Source organism: Scyliorhinus torazame, chromosome 5 (genome assembly GCF_047496885.1).
Source record: "Scyliorhinus torazame isolate Kashiwa2021f chromosome 5, sScyTor2.1, whole genome shotgun sequence".
NCBI classification, from domain to species: Eukaryota; Metazoa; Chordata; class Chondrichthyes; order Carcharhiniformes; family Scyliorhinidae; genus Scyliorhinus; species Scyliorhinus torazame.
The window spans coordinates 3,395,332-3,411,732 of record NC_092711.1 but is presented as its reverse complement, the minus strand read 5'-3'; the positions used below and the strand labels follow the sequence as shown (position 1 = coordinate 3,411,732).

The 16,401-nt window shown below is 57.7% G+C and overlaps 1 protein-coding gene across 1 annotated transcript in view; it reads left to right on the top strand.

Annotated features, from left to right (window-relative positions):
- LOC140418138 (FACT complex subunit SPT16-like) overlaps positions 1-16,401 on the top strand; it is a 54,098-nt gene that overhangs the window by 31,919 nt on the left and 5,778 nt on the right. Inside the window, exons 3-6 of the mRNA XM_072501550.1 lie at positions 9,171-9,246; positions 11,273-11,442; positions 12,746-12,875; positions 15,902-16,031. Coding sequence (XP_072357651.1) covers positions 9,171-9,246; positions 11,273-11,442; positions 12,746-12,875; positions 15,902-16,031 — 506 coding nt within the window. The remainder of the gene's footprint in view (positions 1-9,170; positions 9,247-11,272; positions 11,443-12,745; positions 12,876-15,901; positions 16,032-16,401) is intronic.

Genomic DNA, 16,401 nt, shown 5'->3' with positions numbered 1-16,401 from the left:
GAGACTCCCTCTCCCCGATATCCACCCGGAGACTCCCTATCCCCGATATCCCACCCGGAGACTCCCTATCCCCGGTATCCACCCGGAGACTCCCTCTCCCCGATATCCACCCGGAGACTCCCTCTCCCCGATATCCCACCCGGAGACTCCCTCTCCCCGAAATCCACCCAGAGACTCCCTATCCCCGATATCCACCCGGAGACTCCCTCTCCCCGATATCCACCCGGAGACTCCCTCTCCCCGAAATCCACCCGGAGACACCCTCTCCCCGATATCCACCCGGAGACTCCCTCTCCCCGATATCCACCCGGAGACTCCCTATCCCCGATATCCCACCCGGAGACTCCCTCTCCCCGATATCCACCCGGAGACTCCCTATCCCCGATATCCCACCCGGAGACTCCCTCTCCCGGATATCCACCCGGAGACTCCCTATCCCCGATATCCCACCCGGAGACTCCCTCTCCCCGATATCCAGCCGGAGACTCCCTATCCCCGATATCCCACCTGGAGACTCCCTATCCCAGATATCCCACCCGGAGACTCCCTATCCCCGATATCCCACCCGGAGACTCCCTATCCCCGATATCCCACCCGGACTCCCTCTCCCCGATATCCACCTGGAGACTCCCTATCCCCGATATCCCACCCGGAGACTCCCTCTCCCCGATATCCACCCGGAGACTCCCTATCCCCGAAATCCACCCGGAGACTCCCTATCCCCGAAATCCACCCGGAGACTCCCCATCCCCGAAATCCACCCGGAGACTCACTATCCCCGATATCCACCCGGAGACTCCCTAACCCCGAAATCCACCCGGAGACTCCCTATCCCCGCTATCCCACCCGGCGACTCCCTATCCCCGATATCCACCCGGAGACTCCCTATCCCCGAAACCCACCCGGAGACTCCCTATACCCGATATCCACCCGGAGACTCCCTATCCCTGAAATCCACCCGGAGACTCCCTATCTCCGATATCCACCCGGAGACTCCCTATCCCCGATATCCACCCGGAGACACCCTATCCCCGAAATCCACCCGGAGACTCCCTATCCCCGATATCCCACCCTGAGACTCCCTATCCCCGATATCCACCCGGAGACTCCCTATCCCCGAAATCCACCCGGAGACTCCCTATCCCCGAAATCCACCCGGAGACTCCCTATCCCCGATATCCCACCCGGAGACTCCCTATCCCTGAAATCCACCTGGAGACTCCCTATCCCCGAAATCGACCCGGAGACTCCCTATCCCCGATATCCCACCCTGAGACACCCTATCCCCGATATCCACCCGGAGACACCCTATCCCCGAAATCCACCCGGAGACTCCCTATCCCCGATATCCCACCCAGAGACTCCCTATCCCCGATATCCACCTGGAGACTCCCTATCCCCGATATCCACCCGGAGACTCCCTGTCCCCGATATCCCACCCGGAGACTCCCTATCCCCGATATCCCACCCGGAGACTCCCTATCCCCGATATCCCACCCGGAGACTCCCTATCCCCGAAATCCACCCGGAGACTCCCTCTCCCCGATATCCACCCGGAGACTCCCTCTCCCCGATATCCCACCCGGAGACTCCCTCTCCCCGAAATCCACCCAGAGACTCCCTATCCCCGATATCCACCCGGAGACTCCCTCTCCCCGATATCCACCCGGAGACTCCCTCTCCCCGAAATCCACCCGGAGACTCCCTCTCCCCGATATCCACCCGGAGACTCCCTCTCCCCGATATCCACCCGGAGACTCCCTATCCCCGATATCCCACCCGGAGACTCCCTCTCCCCGATATCCACCCGGAGACTCCCTATCCCCGATATCCCACCCGGAGACTCCCTCTCCCCGATATCCAGCCGGAGACTCCCTATCCCCGATATCCCACCCGGAGACTCCCTATCCCCGATATCCCACCCGGAGACTCCCTATCCCCGATATCCCACCCGGAGACTCCCTATCCCCGATATCCCACCCGGAGACTCCCTCTCCCCGATATCCACCCGGAGACTCCCTATCCCCGATATCCCACCCGGAGACTCCCTCTCCCCGATATCCACCCGGAGACTCCCTCTCCCCGATATCCCACCCGGAGACTCCCTCTCCCCGATATCCACCCGGAGACTCCCTCTCCCCGATATCCACCCGGAGACTCCCTCTCCCCGATATCCCACCCGGAGACTCCCTCTCCCCGATATCCACCCGGAGACTCCCTATCCCCGATATCCCACCCGGAGACTCCCTCTCCCCGATATCCACCCGGAGACTCCCTCTCCCCGAAATCCACCCGGAGACTCCCTCTCCCCGATATCCACCCGGAGACTCCCTATCCCCGATATCCACCCGGAGACTCCCTATCCCCGATATCCACCCGGAGACTCCCTCTCCCCGATATCCACCCGGAGACTCCCTCTCCCCGATATCCACCCGGAGACTCCCTCTCCCCGATATCCACCCGGAGACTCCCTATCCCCGATATCCCACCCGGAGACTCCCTATCCCCGATATCCACCCGGAGACTCCCTATCCCCGATATCCACCCGGAGACTCCCTCTCCCCGATATCCACCCGGAGACTCCCTCTCCCCGATATCCACCCGGAGACTCCCTCTCCCCGATATCCACCCGGAGACTCCCTATCCCCGATATCCCACCCGGAGCTCTGACCAAGGAGGAGCTGGAGTTCGAGGTTCCATTCCGGGACCTGGGGTGAGTCCGACTGTCTGATCCCGACTCCCTCTCCCCGATATCCACCCGGAGACTCCCTCTCCCCGAAAACCCACCCGGAGACTCCCTATCCCCGATATCCACCCGGAGACTCCCTATCCCCGATATCCACCCGGAGACTCCCTCTCCCCGATATCCACCCGGAGACTCCCTCTCCCCGATATCCACCCGGAGACTCGCTATCCCCGATATCCACCCGGAGACTCCCTATCCCCGATATCCCACCCGGAGACTCCCTATCCCCGATATCCACCCGGAGACTCCCTCTCCCCGATATCCACCCGGAGACTCCCTCTCCCCGATGTCCCACCCGGAGAGTCCCTCTCCCCGATATCCACCCGGAGACTCCCTATCCCCGATATCCCACCCGGAGACTCCCTCTCCCCGATATCCACCCGGAGACGCCCTCTCCCCGATATGCACCCGGAGTCTCTCTCTCCCCGATATCCACCCGGAGACTCCCTCTCCCCGATATCCACCCGGAGACTCCCTCTCCCCGATATCCCACCCGGAGACTCCCTATCCCCGATATCCACCCGGAGACGCCCTCTCCCCGATATCCACCCGGAGTCTCCCTCTCCCCGATATCCACCCGGAGTCTCCCTCTCCCCGATATCCACCCGGAGACTCCCTATCCCCGATATCCACCCGGAGACTCCCTCTCCCCGATATCCCACCCGGAGACTCCCTCTCCCCGATATCCACCCGGAGACTCCCTATACCCGATATCCCACCCGGAGCTCTGACCAAGGAGGAGCTGGAGTTCGAGGTTCCATTCCGGGACCTGGGGTGAGTCCGACTGTCTGATCCCGACTCCCTCTCCCCGATATCCACCCGGAGACTCCCTCTCCCCGATATCCCACCCGGAGACTCCCTCTCCCCGATATCCACCCGGAGACTCCCTCTCCCCGATATCCCACCCGGAGACTCCCTCTCCCCGATATCCACCCGGAGACTCCCTATCCCCGATATCCCACCCGGAGACTCCCTCTCCCCGATATCCACCCGGAGACTCCCTCTCCCCGATATCCACCCGGAGTCTCCCTCTCCCCGATATCCCACCCGGAGACTCCCTATCCCCGATATCCACCCGGAGACTCCCTATCCCCGATATCCACCCGGATACTCCCTCTCCCCGATATCCACCCGGAGACTCCCTCTCCCCGATATCCACCCGGAGACTCCCTATCCCCGATATCCACCCGGAGACTCCCTATCCCTGATATCCCACCCGGAGACTCCCTATCCCCGATATCTACCCGGAGACTCCCTCTCCCCGATATCCACCCGGAGACTCCCTCTCCCCGATATCCCACCCGGAGACTCCCTCTCCCCGAAATCCACCCGGAGACTCCCTATCCCCGATATCCACCCGGAGACTCCCTCTCCCCGATATCCACCCGGAGACTCCCTCTCCCCGATATCCCACCCGGAGACTCCCTCTCCCCGATATCCACCCGGAGACTCCCTCTCCCCGAAATCCACCCGGAGACTCCCTCTCCCCGATATCCACCCGGAGAATCCCTCTCCCCGATACCCACCCGGAGACTCCCTATCCCCGATATCCCACCCGGAGACTCCCTCTCCCCCATATCCACCCGGAGACTCCCTATCCCCGATATCCACCCGGAGACTCCCTATCCCCGATATCCACCCGGAGACTCCCTCTCCCCGATATCCACCCGGAGACTCCCTATCCCCGATATCCCACCCTGAGACTCCCTCTCCCCGATATCCACCCGGAGACTCCCTATCCCCGATATCCCACCCGGAGACTCCCTATCCCCGGTATCCACCCGGAGACTCCCTCTCCCCGATATCCACCCGGAGACTCCCTCTCCCCGATATCCCACCCGGAGACTCCCTCTCCCCGAAATCCACCCAGAGACTCCCTATCCCCGATATCCACCCGGAGACTCCCTCTCCCCGATATCCACCCGGAGACTCCCTCTCCCCGAAATCCACCCGGAGACTCCCTCTCCCCGATATCCACCCGGAGACTCCCTCTCCCCGATATCCACCCGGAGACTCCCTATCCCCGATATCCCACCCGGAGACTCCCTCTCCCCGATATCCACCCGGAGACTCCCTATCCCCGATATCCCACCCGGAGACTCCCTCTCCCGGATATCCACCCGGAGACTCCCTATCCCCGATATCCCACCCGGAGACTCCCTCTCCCCGATATCCAGCCGGAGACTCCCTATCCCCGATATCCCACCCGGAGACTCCCTATCCCCGATATCCCACCCGGAGACTCCCTATCCCCGATATCCCACCCGGACTCCCTCTCCCCGATATCCACCTGGAGACTCCCTATCCCCGATATCCCACCCGGAGACTCCCTCTCCCCGATATCCACCCGGAGACTCCCTATCCCCGAAATCCACCCGGAGACTCCCTATCCCCGAAATCCACCCGGAGACTCCCCATCCCCGAAATCCACCCGGAGACTCACTATCCCCGATATCCACCCGGAGACTCCCTAACCCCGAAATCCACCCGGAGACTCCCTATCCCCGCTATCCCACCCGGCGACTCCCTATCCCCGATATCCACCCGGAGACTCCCTATCCCCGAAACCCACCCGGAGACTCCCTATACCCGATATCCACCCGGAGACTCCCTATCCCTGAAATCCACCCGGAGACTCCCTATCTCCGATATCCACCCGGAGACTCCCTATCCCCGATATCCACCCGGAGACACCCTATCCCCGAAATCCACCCGGAGACTCCCTATCCCCGATATCCCACCCTGAGACTCCCTATCCCCGATATCCACCCGGAGACTCCCTATCCCCGAAATCCACCCGGAGACTCCCTATCCCCCATATCCCACCCGGAGACTCCCTATCCCTGAAATCCACCTGGAGACTCCCTATCCCCGAAATCCACCCGGAGACTCCCTATCCCCGATATCCCACCCTGAGACACCCTATCCCCGATATCCACCCGGAGACACCCTATCCCCGAAATCCACCCGGAGACTCCCTATCCCCGATATCCCACCCAGAGACTCCCTATCCCCGATATCCACCTGGAGACTCCCTATCCCCGATATCCACCCGGAGACTCCCTGTCCCCGATATCCCACCCGGAGACTCCCTATCCCCGATATCCCACCCGGAGACTCCCTATCCCCGATATCCCACCCGGAGACTCCCTATCCCCGAAATCCACCCGGAGACTCCCTATCCCCGAAATCCACCCGGAGACTCCCCATCCCCGAAATCCACCCGGAGACTCACTATCCCCGATATCCACCCGGAGACTCCCTAACCCCGAAATCCACCCGGAGACTCCCTATCCCCGCTATCCCACCCGGCGACTCCCTATCCCCGATATCCACCCGGAGACTCCCTATCCCCGAAACCCACCCGGAGACTCCCTATACCCGATATCCACCCGGAGACTCCCTATCCCTGAAATCCACCCGGAGACTCCCTATCTCCGATATCCACCCGGAGACTCCCTATCCCCGATATCCACCCGGAGACACCCTATCCCCGAAATCCACCCGGAGACTCCCTATCCCCGATATCCCACCCTGAGACTCCCTATCCCCGATATCCACCCGGAGACTCCCTATCCCCGAAATCCACCCGGAGACTCCCTATCCCCGATATCCCACCCGGAGACTCCCTATCCCTGAAATCCACCTGGAGACTCCCTATCCCCGAAATCCACCCGGAGACTCCCTATCCCCGATATCCCACCCTGAGACACCCTATCCCCGATATCCACCCGGAGACACCCTATCCCCGAAATCCACCCGGAGACTCCCTATCCCCGATATCCCACCCAGAGACTCCCTATCCCCGATATCCACCTGGAGACTCCCTATCCCCGAAATCCACCCGGAGACTCCCTATCCCCGATATCCCACACAGAGACTCCCTATCCCCGATATCCCACCCAGAGACTCCCTATCCCCGATATCCACCCGGAGACTCCCTATCCCCGATATCCACCCGGAGACTCCCTATCCCCGATATACACCCGGAGACTCCCTATCCCCGATATCCCACCCGGAGACTCCCTATCCCCGATATCCACCCGGAGACTCCCTATCCCCGATATCCACTCGGAGACTCTCTATCCCCGAAATCCACCCGGAGACTCCCTATCCCCGATATCCACCCGGGACTCCCTAATCCCGATATCCACCCGGAGACTCCCTATCCCCGATATCCCACCCGGAGACTCCCTATCCCCGAAATCCACCCGGAGACTCCCCGTCCCCGATATCCCACCAGGAGACGCCCTATCCCCGATATCCCACCAGGAGACTCCCTATCCCTGAAATCCACCCGGAGACTCCCTCTCCCCGATATCCACCCGGAGACTCCCTATCCCCGATATCCACCCGGAGACTCCCTATCCCCGATATCCCACTCGGAGACTCCCTATCCCCGATATCCACCCGGAGACTCCCTCTCCCCGATATCCACCCGGAGACTCCCTCTCCCCGATATCCCACCCGGAGACTCCCTCTCCCCGAAATCCACCCGGAGACTCCCTCTCCCCGAAATCCACCCGCAGACTCCCTCTCCCCGATATCCCACCCGGAGACTCCCTCTCCCCGATATCCCACCCGGAGACTCCCTCTCCCCGGAATCCACCCGGAGACTCCCTCTCCCCGATATCCACCCGGAGACTCCCTCTCCCCGATATCCACCCGGAGACTCCCTCTCCCCGATATCCACCCGGAGACTCCCTATCCCCGATATCCCACCCGGAGACTCCCTCTCCCCGATATCCACCCGGAGACTCCCTATCCCCGATATCCCACCCGGAGACTCCCTCTCCCCGATATCCACCCGGAGACTCCCTATCCCCGATATCCCACCCGGAGACTCCCTCTCCCCGATATCCACCCGGAGACTCCCTCTCCCCGATATCCACCCGGAGACTCCCTATCCCCGATATCCCACCCGGAGACTCCCTCTCCCCGATATCCACCCGGAGACTCCCTATCCCCGATATCCCACCCGGAGTCTCCCTCTCCCCGATATCCACCCGGAGACTCCCTCTCCCCGATATCCACCCGGAGACTCCCTATCCCCGATATCCCACCCAGAGACTCCCTATCCCCGATATCCACCCGGAGACTCCCTATCCCCGATATCCCAACCGGAGACTCCCTAACCCCGATATCCTCCCGGAGACTCCCTATCCACATATCCACCCGGAGACTCCCTATCCCCGATATCCACCCGGAGACTCCGTATCCCCGATATCCACCCGGAGACTCCCTATCCCCGATATCCCACCCGGAGACTCCCTATCCCCGATATCCCACCCGGAGACTCCCTATCCCCGAAATCCACCCGGAGACTCCCTATCCCCGAAATCCACCCGGAGACTCCCTGTCCCCGCTATCCCACCCGGTGACTCCCTATCCCCGAAATCCACCCGCAGACTCCCTCTCCCCGATATCCACCCGGAGACTCCCTCTCCCCGAAATCCACCCGGAGACTCCCTATACCCGATATCCACCCGGAGAGTCCCTATCCCTGAAATCCACCCGGAGACTCCCTATCCCCGATATCCACCCGGAGACACCCTATCCCCGAAATCCACCCGGAGACTCCCTATCCCCGATATCCCACCCAGAGACTCCCTATCCCCGATATCCCACCCAGAGACTCCCTATCCCTGAAATCCACCCGGAGACTCCCTATCCCCGATATCCACCCGGAGACTCCCTATCCCCGATATCCACCCGGAGACACCCTATCCCCGAAATCCACCCGGAGACTCCCTATCCCCGATATCCCACCCATAGACTCCCTATCCCCGATATCCCACCCAGAGACTCCCTATCCCCGATATCCACCCGGAGACTCCCTATCCCCGAAATCCACCCGGAGACTCCCTATCCCCGATATCCACCCGGAGACTCCCTATCCCTGAAATCCACCCGGAGACTCCCTATCCCCGATATCTACCCGGAGACTCCCTATCCCCGATATCCACCCGGAGACACCCTATCCCCGAAATCCACCTGGAGACTCCCTATCCCCAAAATCCCGCACCGACACACCCGAATCCCCGATATCCCTCCCGGACAGTCCCGACCCCAATATCCCACAAATAGTCTCGACCCTGATATCCCACTCTGACACTCGCCATCTCCAATATCCCACCTGGTCACTCCCAAGCTCTGATATTCCAACCTTCCTGCTCCTCCTCCCCATTTCCCGCTTCCTTCCTCTCGCGTTCTCTCTCTCTAATCCTACCGCCTGCACTCTAACCCCCTGAGCCTCCGTGTCTCCCGCACACTCTCTGTATTTCATTCTTTCTACGTCCCGCGTGCGCTTTCCCCGTGTCTCGGCACTCTTCATCTGCCTCAAGAGCTGTCTTGTTCTTCCTCTGTGCCCCGAGCATTGCTCACTCTCTCTCTCTCTCTCTCCCTCCCTCCCGCCCACCTCCAGGTTTAACGGCGCTCCGTACAGAAGCACCTGCATGCTCCAGCCCACCAGCAGTTCCCTGGTGAACGTCACAGAGTGGGTGAGTAGGGGTGGGGGGGGGGGGGGGGGGGTTACGGCGGGAGCGTCGAGCTCGGTTTAAAGGATCTGTCCCCTGCCTCGCCCATCAGCTTTCCCCGCTGCTGTCGTCCTCTCCGCCCCTCTGACGGGTGATGGACCAGGAATGGAGGTTGTTGTCCCAGGGCGGGTCGTGGAGTTTGGAAGTACAGGAGACGGCCTTCTTGATACATATCCGATTCTGAGTGGAGTTTGGCAGGGCGGAGGCTTAGAGGATGTTCCCGTCTGATGAATTTCAGATGTTTTTGGTGCAGTTAAGTATAGAAACCCGGGTTACCGTTTGTGTGAGATTGCTACAGTCACGTTTAATAAATAATGCTGCATTGAAAGGTTTTGGGAGTCAGAAGTGCAATTAAGGCACCATAAAAACCTTGGACTAATGAATTTTTGTTTCGATTAAGAGGGTTCCCTGTGCAGTGTTTAATTAGAGGCCTTTGTGTCCCGTCAGTAAGATGGCGCAACTCATGGGAGATGCTGGAGTACGGCATGTTGTGGAGATGCCAGTGTTGGACTGGGGTGAGCACAGTGTCATGACAGTACCTGTAAGAAATGGGTGTTTATAAATGGGTGTGTATATAAATATCTGTAGTGAGAGTACCTTTAAGAAATGGGTGTTTACTACGGCAGTGATGTCAGATCCCGGACGAGCCCCCAATTTGTTATGGGCCAGGGTTTAGAGAACCCCAAAGTGTATCATGGGGTTCCCCTGACCCACAACTTTTAATAGATTGTGGTATGGGGAGCACACGGCCCACTCTACAGGTGTGGGACAGCAGAAATGGAAAAGTATTTCTTAAAGCAAAACAATGTTTATTCTAGGAACTCAAGTTAACCTTTTTAAAACATACAGTGAACATCTTAGCAACCATCAATTCAAATACAACCCCCAAAGAATACAACACTAAGTAATCCTTAATAACTTCCCCAAACAACATCCAGAAGACAGAAGAAACACCTTTTAACAGAAGCACGTCAGGTTTACATTCACTACTGAGAACATTTATAATTCTGAATTCGCCAAATGATCACGAGAGAGTCTTTTCATGGCAGAGAGATCAACAGTACACCCGCTCTGTCTGGCTTCAGCTCCAACATTGAAATCAAAACTAAAACACACCCTGCAGCCAAGAGCCTAAAACGAAAGTAAAAAGCTGACACAGCCCAGCTCCACCCGGTCTCTGACATCACTGGAGTAGCAAACACCCGTTTCTTAAAGGTACCCTCACTACAGATATTTATATACACACCCATTTATAAACACCCATTTCTTACAGGCACTCTCACACGACAAAGTGAGTTAGTTTAGCTCACTGGGCTAAATCGCTGGCTTTGAAAGCAGACCCAGGCAGGCCAGCAGCACGGTTCGATTCCCGAACCAGCCTCCCCGATCAGGCGCCGGAATGTGGCGACTAGGGGCTTTTCACAGTAACTTCATTTGACGCCTACTCGTGACAATAAGCGATTTTCATTTCATTTCACAAGTAAGAAGTCTTACAACACCAGGGTTAAAGTCCAGCAGGTTTGTTTCAAATCACTGGCTTTCGGAGCGCCGCTCCTTACTCCTCGCCTGAGGGAAGGAGCAGCGCTCCGAAAGCTAGTGTTTGAAACAAACCTGTTGGACTTTAACCCGGTGTTGTCAGACTTCTTGGTGTGCGGCATGTGAGCAAAGTCCCTGAAAGTCGAACCGTGAAAACTTCAGCTGGATATCCTGCATCGTTCTGACGTGACCTCGGCCTGTTTCTTACAACCGTCTCATTCTGAAGCAAGTCTGCCTGAGAACTGCTAACTGTATAAGTCGATTGAGGGGCCGAGATTGAGAGCAGTTGTTTGATTGGAAGTAATGGTTGCAGTTAAGGGTTGTCTCTGTATTGATTAGCATTGCTTCAGGGGGTAATTGTGAACCGCTTTCTGGCGTGGTGGGAATGAGTTTTAATCTTGTGTTTAACCCGGACACACTGTTCTTGCGTTCTGTTCTGCCTCGTGTGTTGCAGCCTCCGTTTGTGGTGACGTTGGACGAGGTGGAGTTGGTTCATTTTGAGAGGGTGCAGTTCCACCTGAAGAATTTTGACATGGTGATTGTCTACAAGGACTACAGCAAGAAAGTGACGATGATCAACGCCATCCCAGTGGCCTCGCTCGACCCCATTAAAGAGTGGCTCAAGTACGGAGCTCCGTGATTCCGAGGGAGCATTACTCTGTATCTAACCCCGTGCTATACCTGTCCCGGCAGTGTTTGATGGGGACAGTGTCGAGGGAGCTTTACTCTGTATCTAACCCCGTGCTGTACCTGTCCCGGCAGTGTTTGATGGGGACAGTGTAGAGGGAGCTTTACTCTGTATCTAACCCCGTGCTGTACCCGTCCTGGGAGTATTTGATGGGGACAGCGTAGAGGGAGCTTTACTCTGTATCTAACCCCGTGCTGTACCCGTCCTGGGAGTGTTTGATGGGGACAGTGTAGAGGGAGCTTTACTCTGTATCTAACCCCGTGCTGTACCTGTCCTAGGAGTGTTTGATGGGGACAGCGTAGAGGGAGCTTTACTCTGTATCTAACCCCGTGCTGTACCTGTCCTGGGAGTGTTTGATGGGGACAGTGTAGAGGGAGCTTTACTCTGTATCTAACCCCGTGCTGTACCTGTCCTGGGAGTGTTTGATGGGGACAGTGTAGAGGGAGCTTTACTCTGTATCTAACCCCGTGCTGTACCTGTCCTAGGAGTGTTTGATGGGGACAGCGTAGAGGGAGCTTTACTTTGTATCTAACCCCGTGCTGTACCTGTCCTGGGAGTGTTTGATGGGGACAGTGTAGAGGGAGCTTTACTCTGTATCTAACCCCGTGCTGTACCTGTCCTGGGAGTGTTTGATGGGGACAGTGTAGAGGGAGCTTTACTCTGTATCTAACCCCGTGCTGTACCTGTCCTGGGAGTGTTTGATGGGGACAGTGTAGAGGGAGCTTTACTCTGTATCTAACCTGTGCTGTACCTGTCCTGGGAGTGTTTGATGGGGACAGTGTAGAGGGAGCTTTACTCTGTATCTAACCTGTGCTGTACCTGTCCTGGGAGTGTTTGATGGGGACAGTGTAGAGGGAGCTTTACTCTGTATCTAACCCCGTGCTGTACCTGTCCTGGGAGTGTTTGATGGGGACAGTGTAGAGGGAGCTTTACTCTGTATCTAACCCCGTACTGTACCTGTCCTGGGAGTGTTTGATGGGGACAGTGTAGAGGGAGCTTTACTCTGTATCTAACCCCGTGCTGTACCTGTCCTGGGAGTGTTTGATGGGGACAGTGTAGCGGGAGCTTTACTCTGTATCTAACCCCATGCTGTGCCTGTCCTGGGAGTGTTTGATGGGGACAGTGTAGAGGGAGCTTTACTCTGTATCTAACCCTGTGCTGTACCTGTGCTGGGAGTGAAGGGGAATGTTTGTGGGCTGACGTGAGCTTGGTTTTGAAGTGCTGTGTCCTGTTCTCCAGCTCCTGTGATCTGAAGTACACAGAGGGAGTACAGTCACTGAACTGGAGCAAGATCATGAAAACTATTGTCGACGACCCTGAAGGTTTCTTTGAACAAGGAGGCTGGTCGTTCTTGGAGCCTGAGGGTGATGTACGTACAGATGGGAGTGGTGGGTTGGGTAGTCTGGGGCGGTCCCCCTATTCTCAGTCATCATCAATCAACGGTAATCCAGGCCTATCTCTGTAACCTCCTCCCTCCCTACACCCTCCCTGTCTCTAACCTCCTCCCTCCCTACACCCTCCCTGTCTCTAACCTCCTCCCTCCCTACACCCTCCCTGTCTCTAACCTCCTCCCTCCCTACACCCTCCCTGTCTCTAACCTCCTCCCTCCCTACACCCTCCCTGTCTCTAACCTCCTCCCTCCCTACAACCCTCCCTATCTCTGTAACCTCCTCCCTCCCTACACCCTCCCTGTCTCTAACCTCCTCCCTCCCTACACCCTCCCTATCTCTGTAACCTCCTCCCTCCCTACAACCCTCCCTATCTCTGTAACCTCCTCCCTCCCTACACCCTCCCTGTCTCTAACCTCCTCCCTCCCTACACCCTCCCTGTCTCTAACCTCCTCCCTCCCTACACCCTCCCTGTCTCTAACCTCCTCCCTCCCTACACCCTCCCTGTCTCTAACCTCCTCCCTCCCTACACCCTCCCTGTCTCTAACCTCCTCCCTCCCTACAACCCTCCCTATCTCTGTAACCTCCTCCCTCCCTACACCCTCCCTATCTCTGTAACCTCCTCCCTCCCTACAACCCTCCCTATCTCTGTAACCGTGTCCAGCCCCGACAACCCTCCCTATCTCTATAACCTCCTCCAGCCCCGACAACCCTCCCTATCTCTGTAACCTCCTCCAGTCCCCTACAACCCTCCCTATCTCTGTAACCTCCTCCAGCCCCGACAACCCTCCCTATCTCTGTAACCTCCTCCAGTCCCCTACAACCCTCCCTATCTCTGTAACCTCCTCCAGCCCCGACAACCCTCCCTATCTCTGTAACCTCCTCCAGCCCCGACAACCCTCCCTATCTCTATAACCTCCTCCAGCCCCGACAACCCTCCCTATCTCTGTAACCTCCTCCAGCCCCGACAACCCTCCCTATCTCTGTAACCTCCTCCAGCCCCAACAACCCTCCCTATCTCTGTAACCTCCTCCAGTCTCTACACCCCTCCCTATCTCTGTAACCTCCTCCAGCGCCTATAACCCTTCCTATCTCTGTAACCTCCTCCAGCCCCAACAACCCTCCCTATCTCTGTAACCTCCTCCAGTCTCTACACCCCTCCCTATCTCTGTAACCTCCTCCAGCGCCTATAACCCTTCCTATCTCTGTAACCTCCTCCCTCCCGACACCCTCCCTGTCTTTAACCTCCTCCCTCCCTGCAACCCTCCCTATCTCTGTAACCTCCTCCAGCGCCTATAACCCTTCCTATCTCTGTAACCTCCTCCCTCCCTACACCCTCCCTGTCTCTAACCTCCTCCCTCCCTGCAACCCTCCCTATCTCTGTAACCTCCTCCCTCCCTACACCCTCCCTGTCTCTAACCTCCTCCCTCCCTACAACCCTCCCTATCTCTGTAACCGTGTCCAGCCCCGACAACCCTCCCTATCTCTGTAACCTCCTCCAGCCCCCTACAACCCTCCCTATCTCTATAACCTCCTCCAGCCCCGACAACCCTCCCTATCTCTGTAACCTCCTCCAGTCCCCTACAACCCTCCCTATCTCTATAACCTCCTCCAGCCCCGACAACCCTCCCCATCTCTGTAACCTCCTCCAGCCCCGACAACCCTCCCTATCTCTGTAACCTCCTCCCTCCCTACAACCCTTCCTATCTCTGTAACCTCCTCCAGCGCCGATAACCCTTCCTATCTCTGTAACCTCCTCCCTCCCTATCTCTGTAACCTCCTCCAGCCCCGACAACCCTCCCTTTCTCTGTAACCTCCTCCCTCCCTACAACCCTCCCTATCTCTGTAACCTCCTCCAGCACCTATAACCCTATCTTTGTAATCTCCTCCAGCCCCTACAACCCTCCCTATCTCTGTAACCTCCTCCAGCGCCTATAACCCTTCCAATCTCTGTAACCTCCTCCCTCCCTATCTCTGTAACCTCCTCCCTCCCTACAAGCCTCCCTATCTCTAACCTCCTCCCTCCCTCCAACCCTCTCTATCTCTGTAACCTCCTCCCTCCCTCCAACCCTCTCTATCTCTGTAACCTCCTCCCTCCCTACAATCTTCCCTGTCTCTGTAACGTCCTCCAGCCCCTACAACCCTCCCTATCCTATTCATGTATCAAGTGTGGCCTAACTAAGGTTCAACACAGCTGCAACATGACTTGCCAATTCTTATACTCAATGCCCCGGCCAATGAAGGCAAGCATGCCGTATGCCTTCTTGACTACCTTCGCCACCTGTGTTGCCCCTTTCAATGACCTGTGGACCTGTACACCTAGATCTCTTTGACTTTCAATACTCTTGAGGGTTCTACCATTCACTGTATATTCCCTACCTGCATTAGACCTTCCAAAATGCATTACCTCACATTTGTCCGGATCAAACTCCATCTGCCATCTCTCCGCCCAAGTCTCCAGACAATCTAAATCCTGCTGTATCCTCTGACAGTCCTCATCGCTATCTGCAATTCCACCAACCTTTGTGTCGTCTGCAAACTTACTAATCCGACCAGTTACATTTTCCTCCAAATCAATTGCTATGTCTCCTGATCAATTTGCATTGAAGTACGAGGTCGTTCTGTAAATTTGTGTGATCACCGATGTCTGTTGTCCATTTCTCTCCTGACGCTGTCTCCCCCGAGTTTGCAGGACCTCCAAATCTCCTCGTTCCCGTCGACAGCAGACGCCCCACCCGTCTCCGCTCCCCCTGAGGCCCTTCCTCTGTGACTTACCGACAATGGGTACCTCCCAGGGGACAGCGCCCTCGATCCGCCACCCTTCCCCGAGGTCCGTCTGCATTTCCCGCTTCGCTGTCGCGCGGGGGGGCGGGGGGGGGGGGGCCGCATTCGGGAGCGACGCCCCATCAGGAGATGGGGATTGCGCCCAGCAAAGGGGCCTCGGGAACCACACTGGGTGCGGTAGAGCAGGCTCCCTCGCTCACTCTGCCTTGTATCCCCCTCACAGGGCAGCGAGGTGGGGGAACAGAACTCCGAATCCGAGATGGAGGACGAAACGTTTAATCCTTCGGATGATGACGATGACGTGGAAGATGAGGACAGCGATGAAGATTATTCGTCGGAGACGGAGGAATCCGGTGAGCATCCGGAGCTCGCCAACTGAGGTGGGAGGGTCAGAGCTGAGGGAGCGCCGCACTGTCAGAGGGTCACTACTGAGGGAGTGCCGCACTGTCAGAGGGTCAGTACTGAGGGAGTGCCGCACTGTCAGAGGGTCAGTACTGAGGGAGTGCCGCACTGTCAGAGGGTCAGTACTGAGGGAGTGCCGCTCTGTCGGAGGGTCAGTACTGAGGGAGTGCTGCCCTGTCAGAGGGTCAGTACTGAGGGAGCGCCGCACTGTCAGAGGGTCAGTACTGAGGGAGTGCTGCACTGTCAGAGGGTCAGTACTGAGGGAGTGCCGCACTGTCAGGGTCAGTACTGAGGGAGTGCCGCACTGTCAGAGGGTCAGTA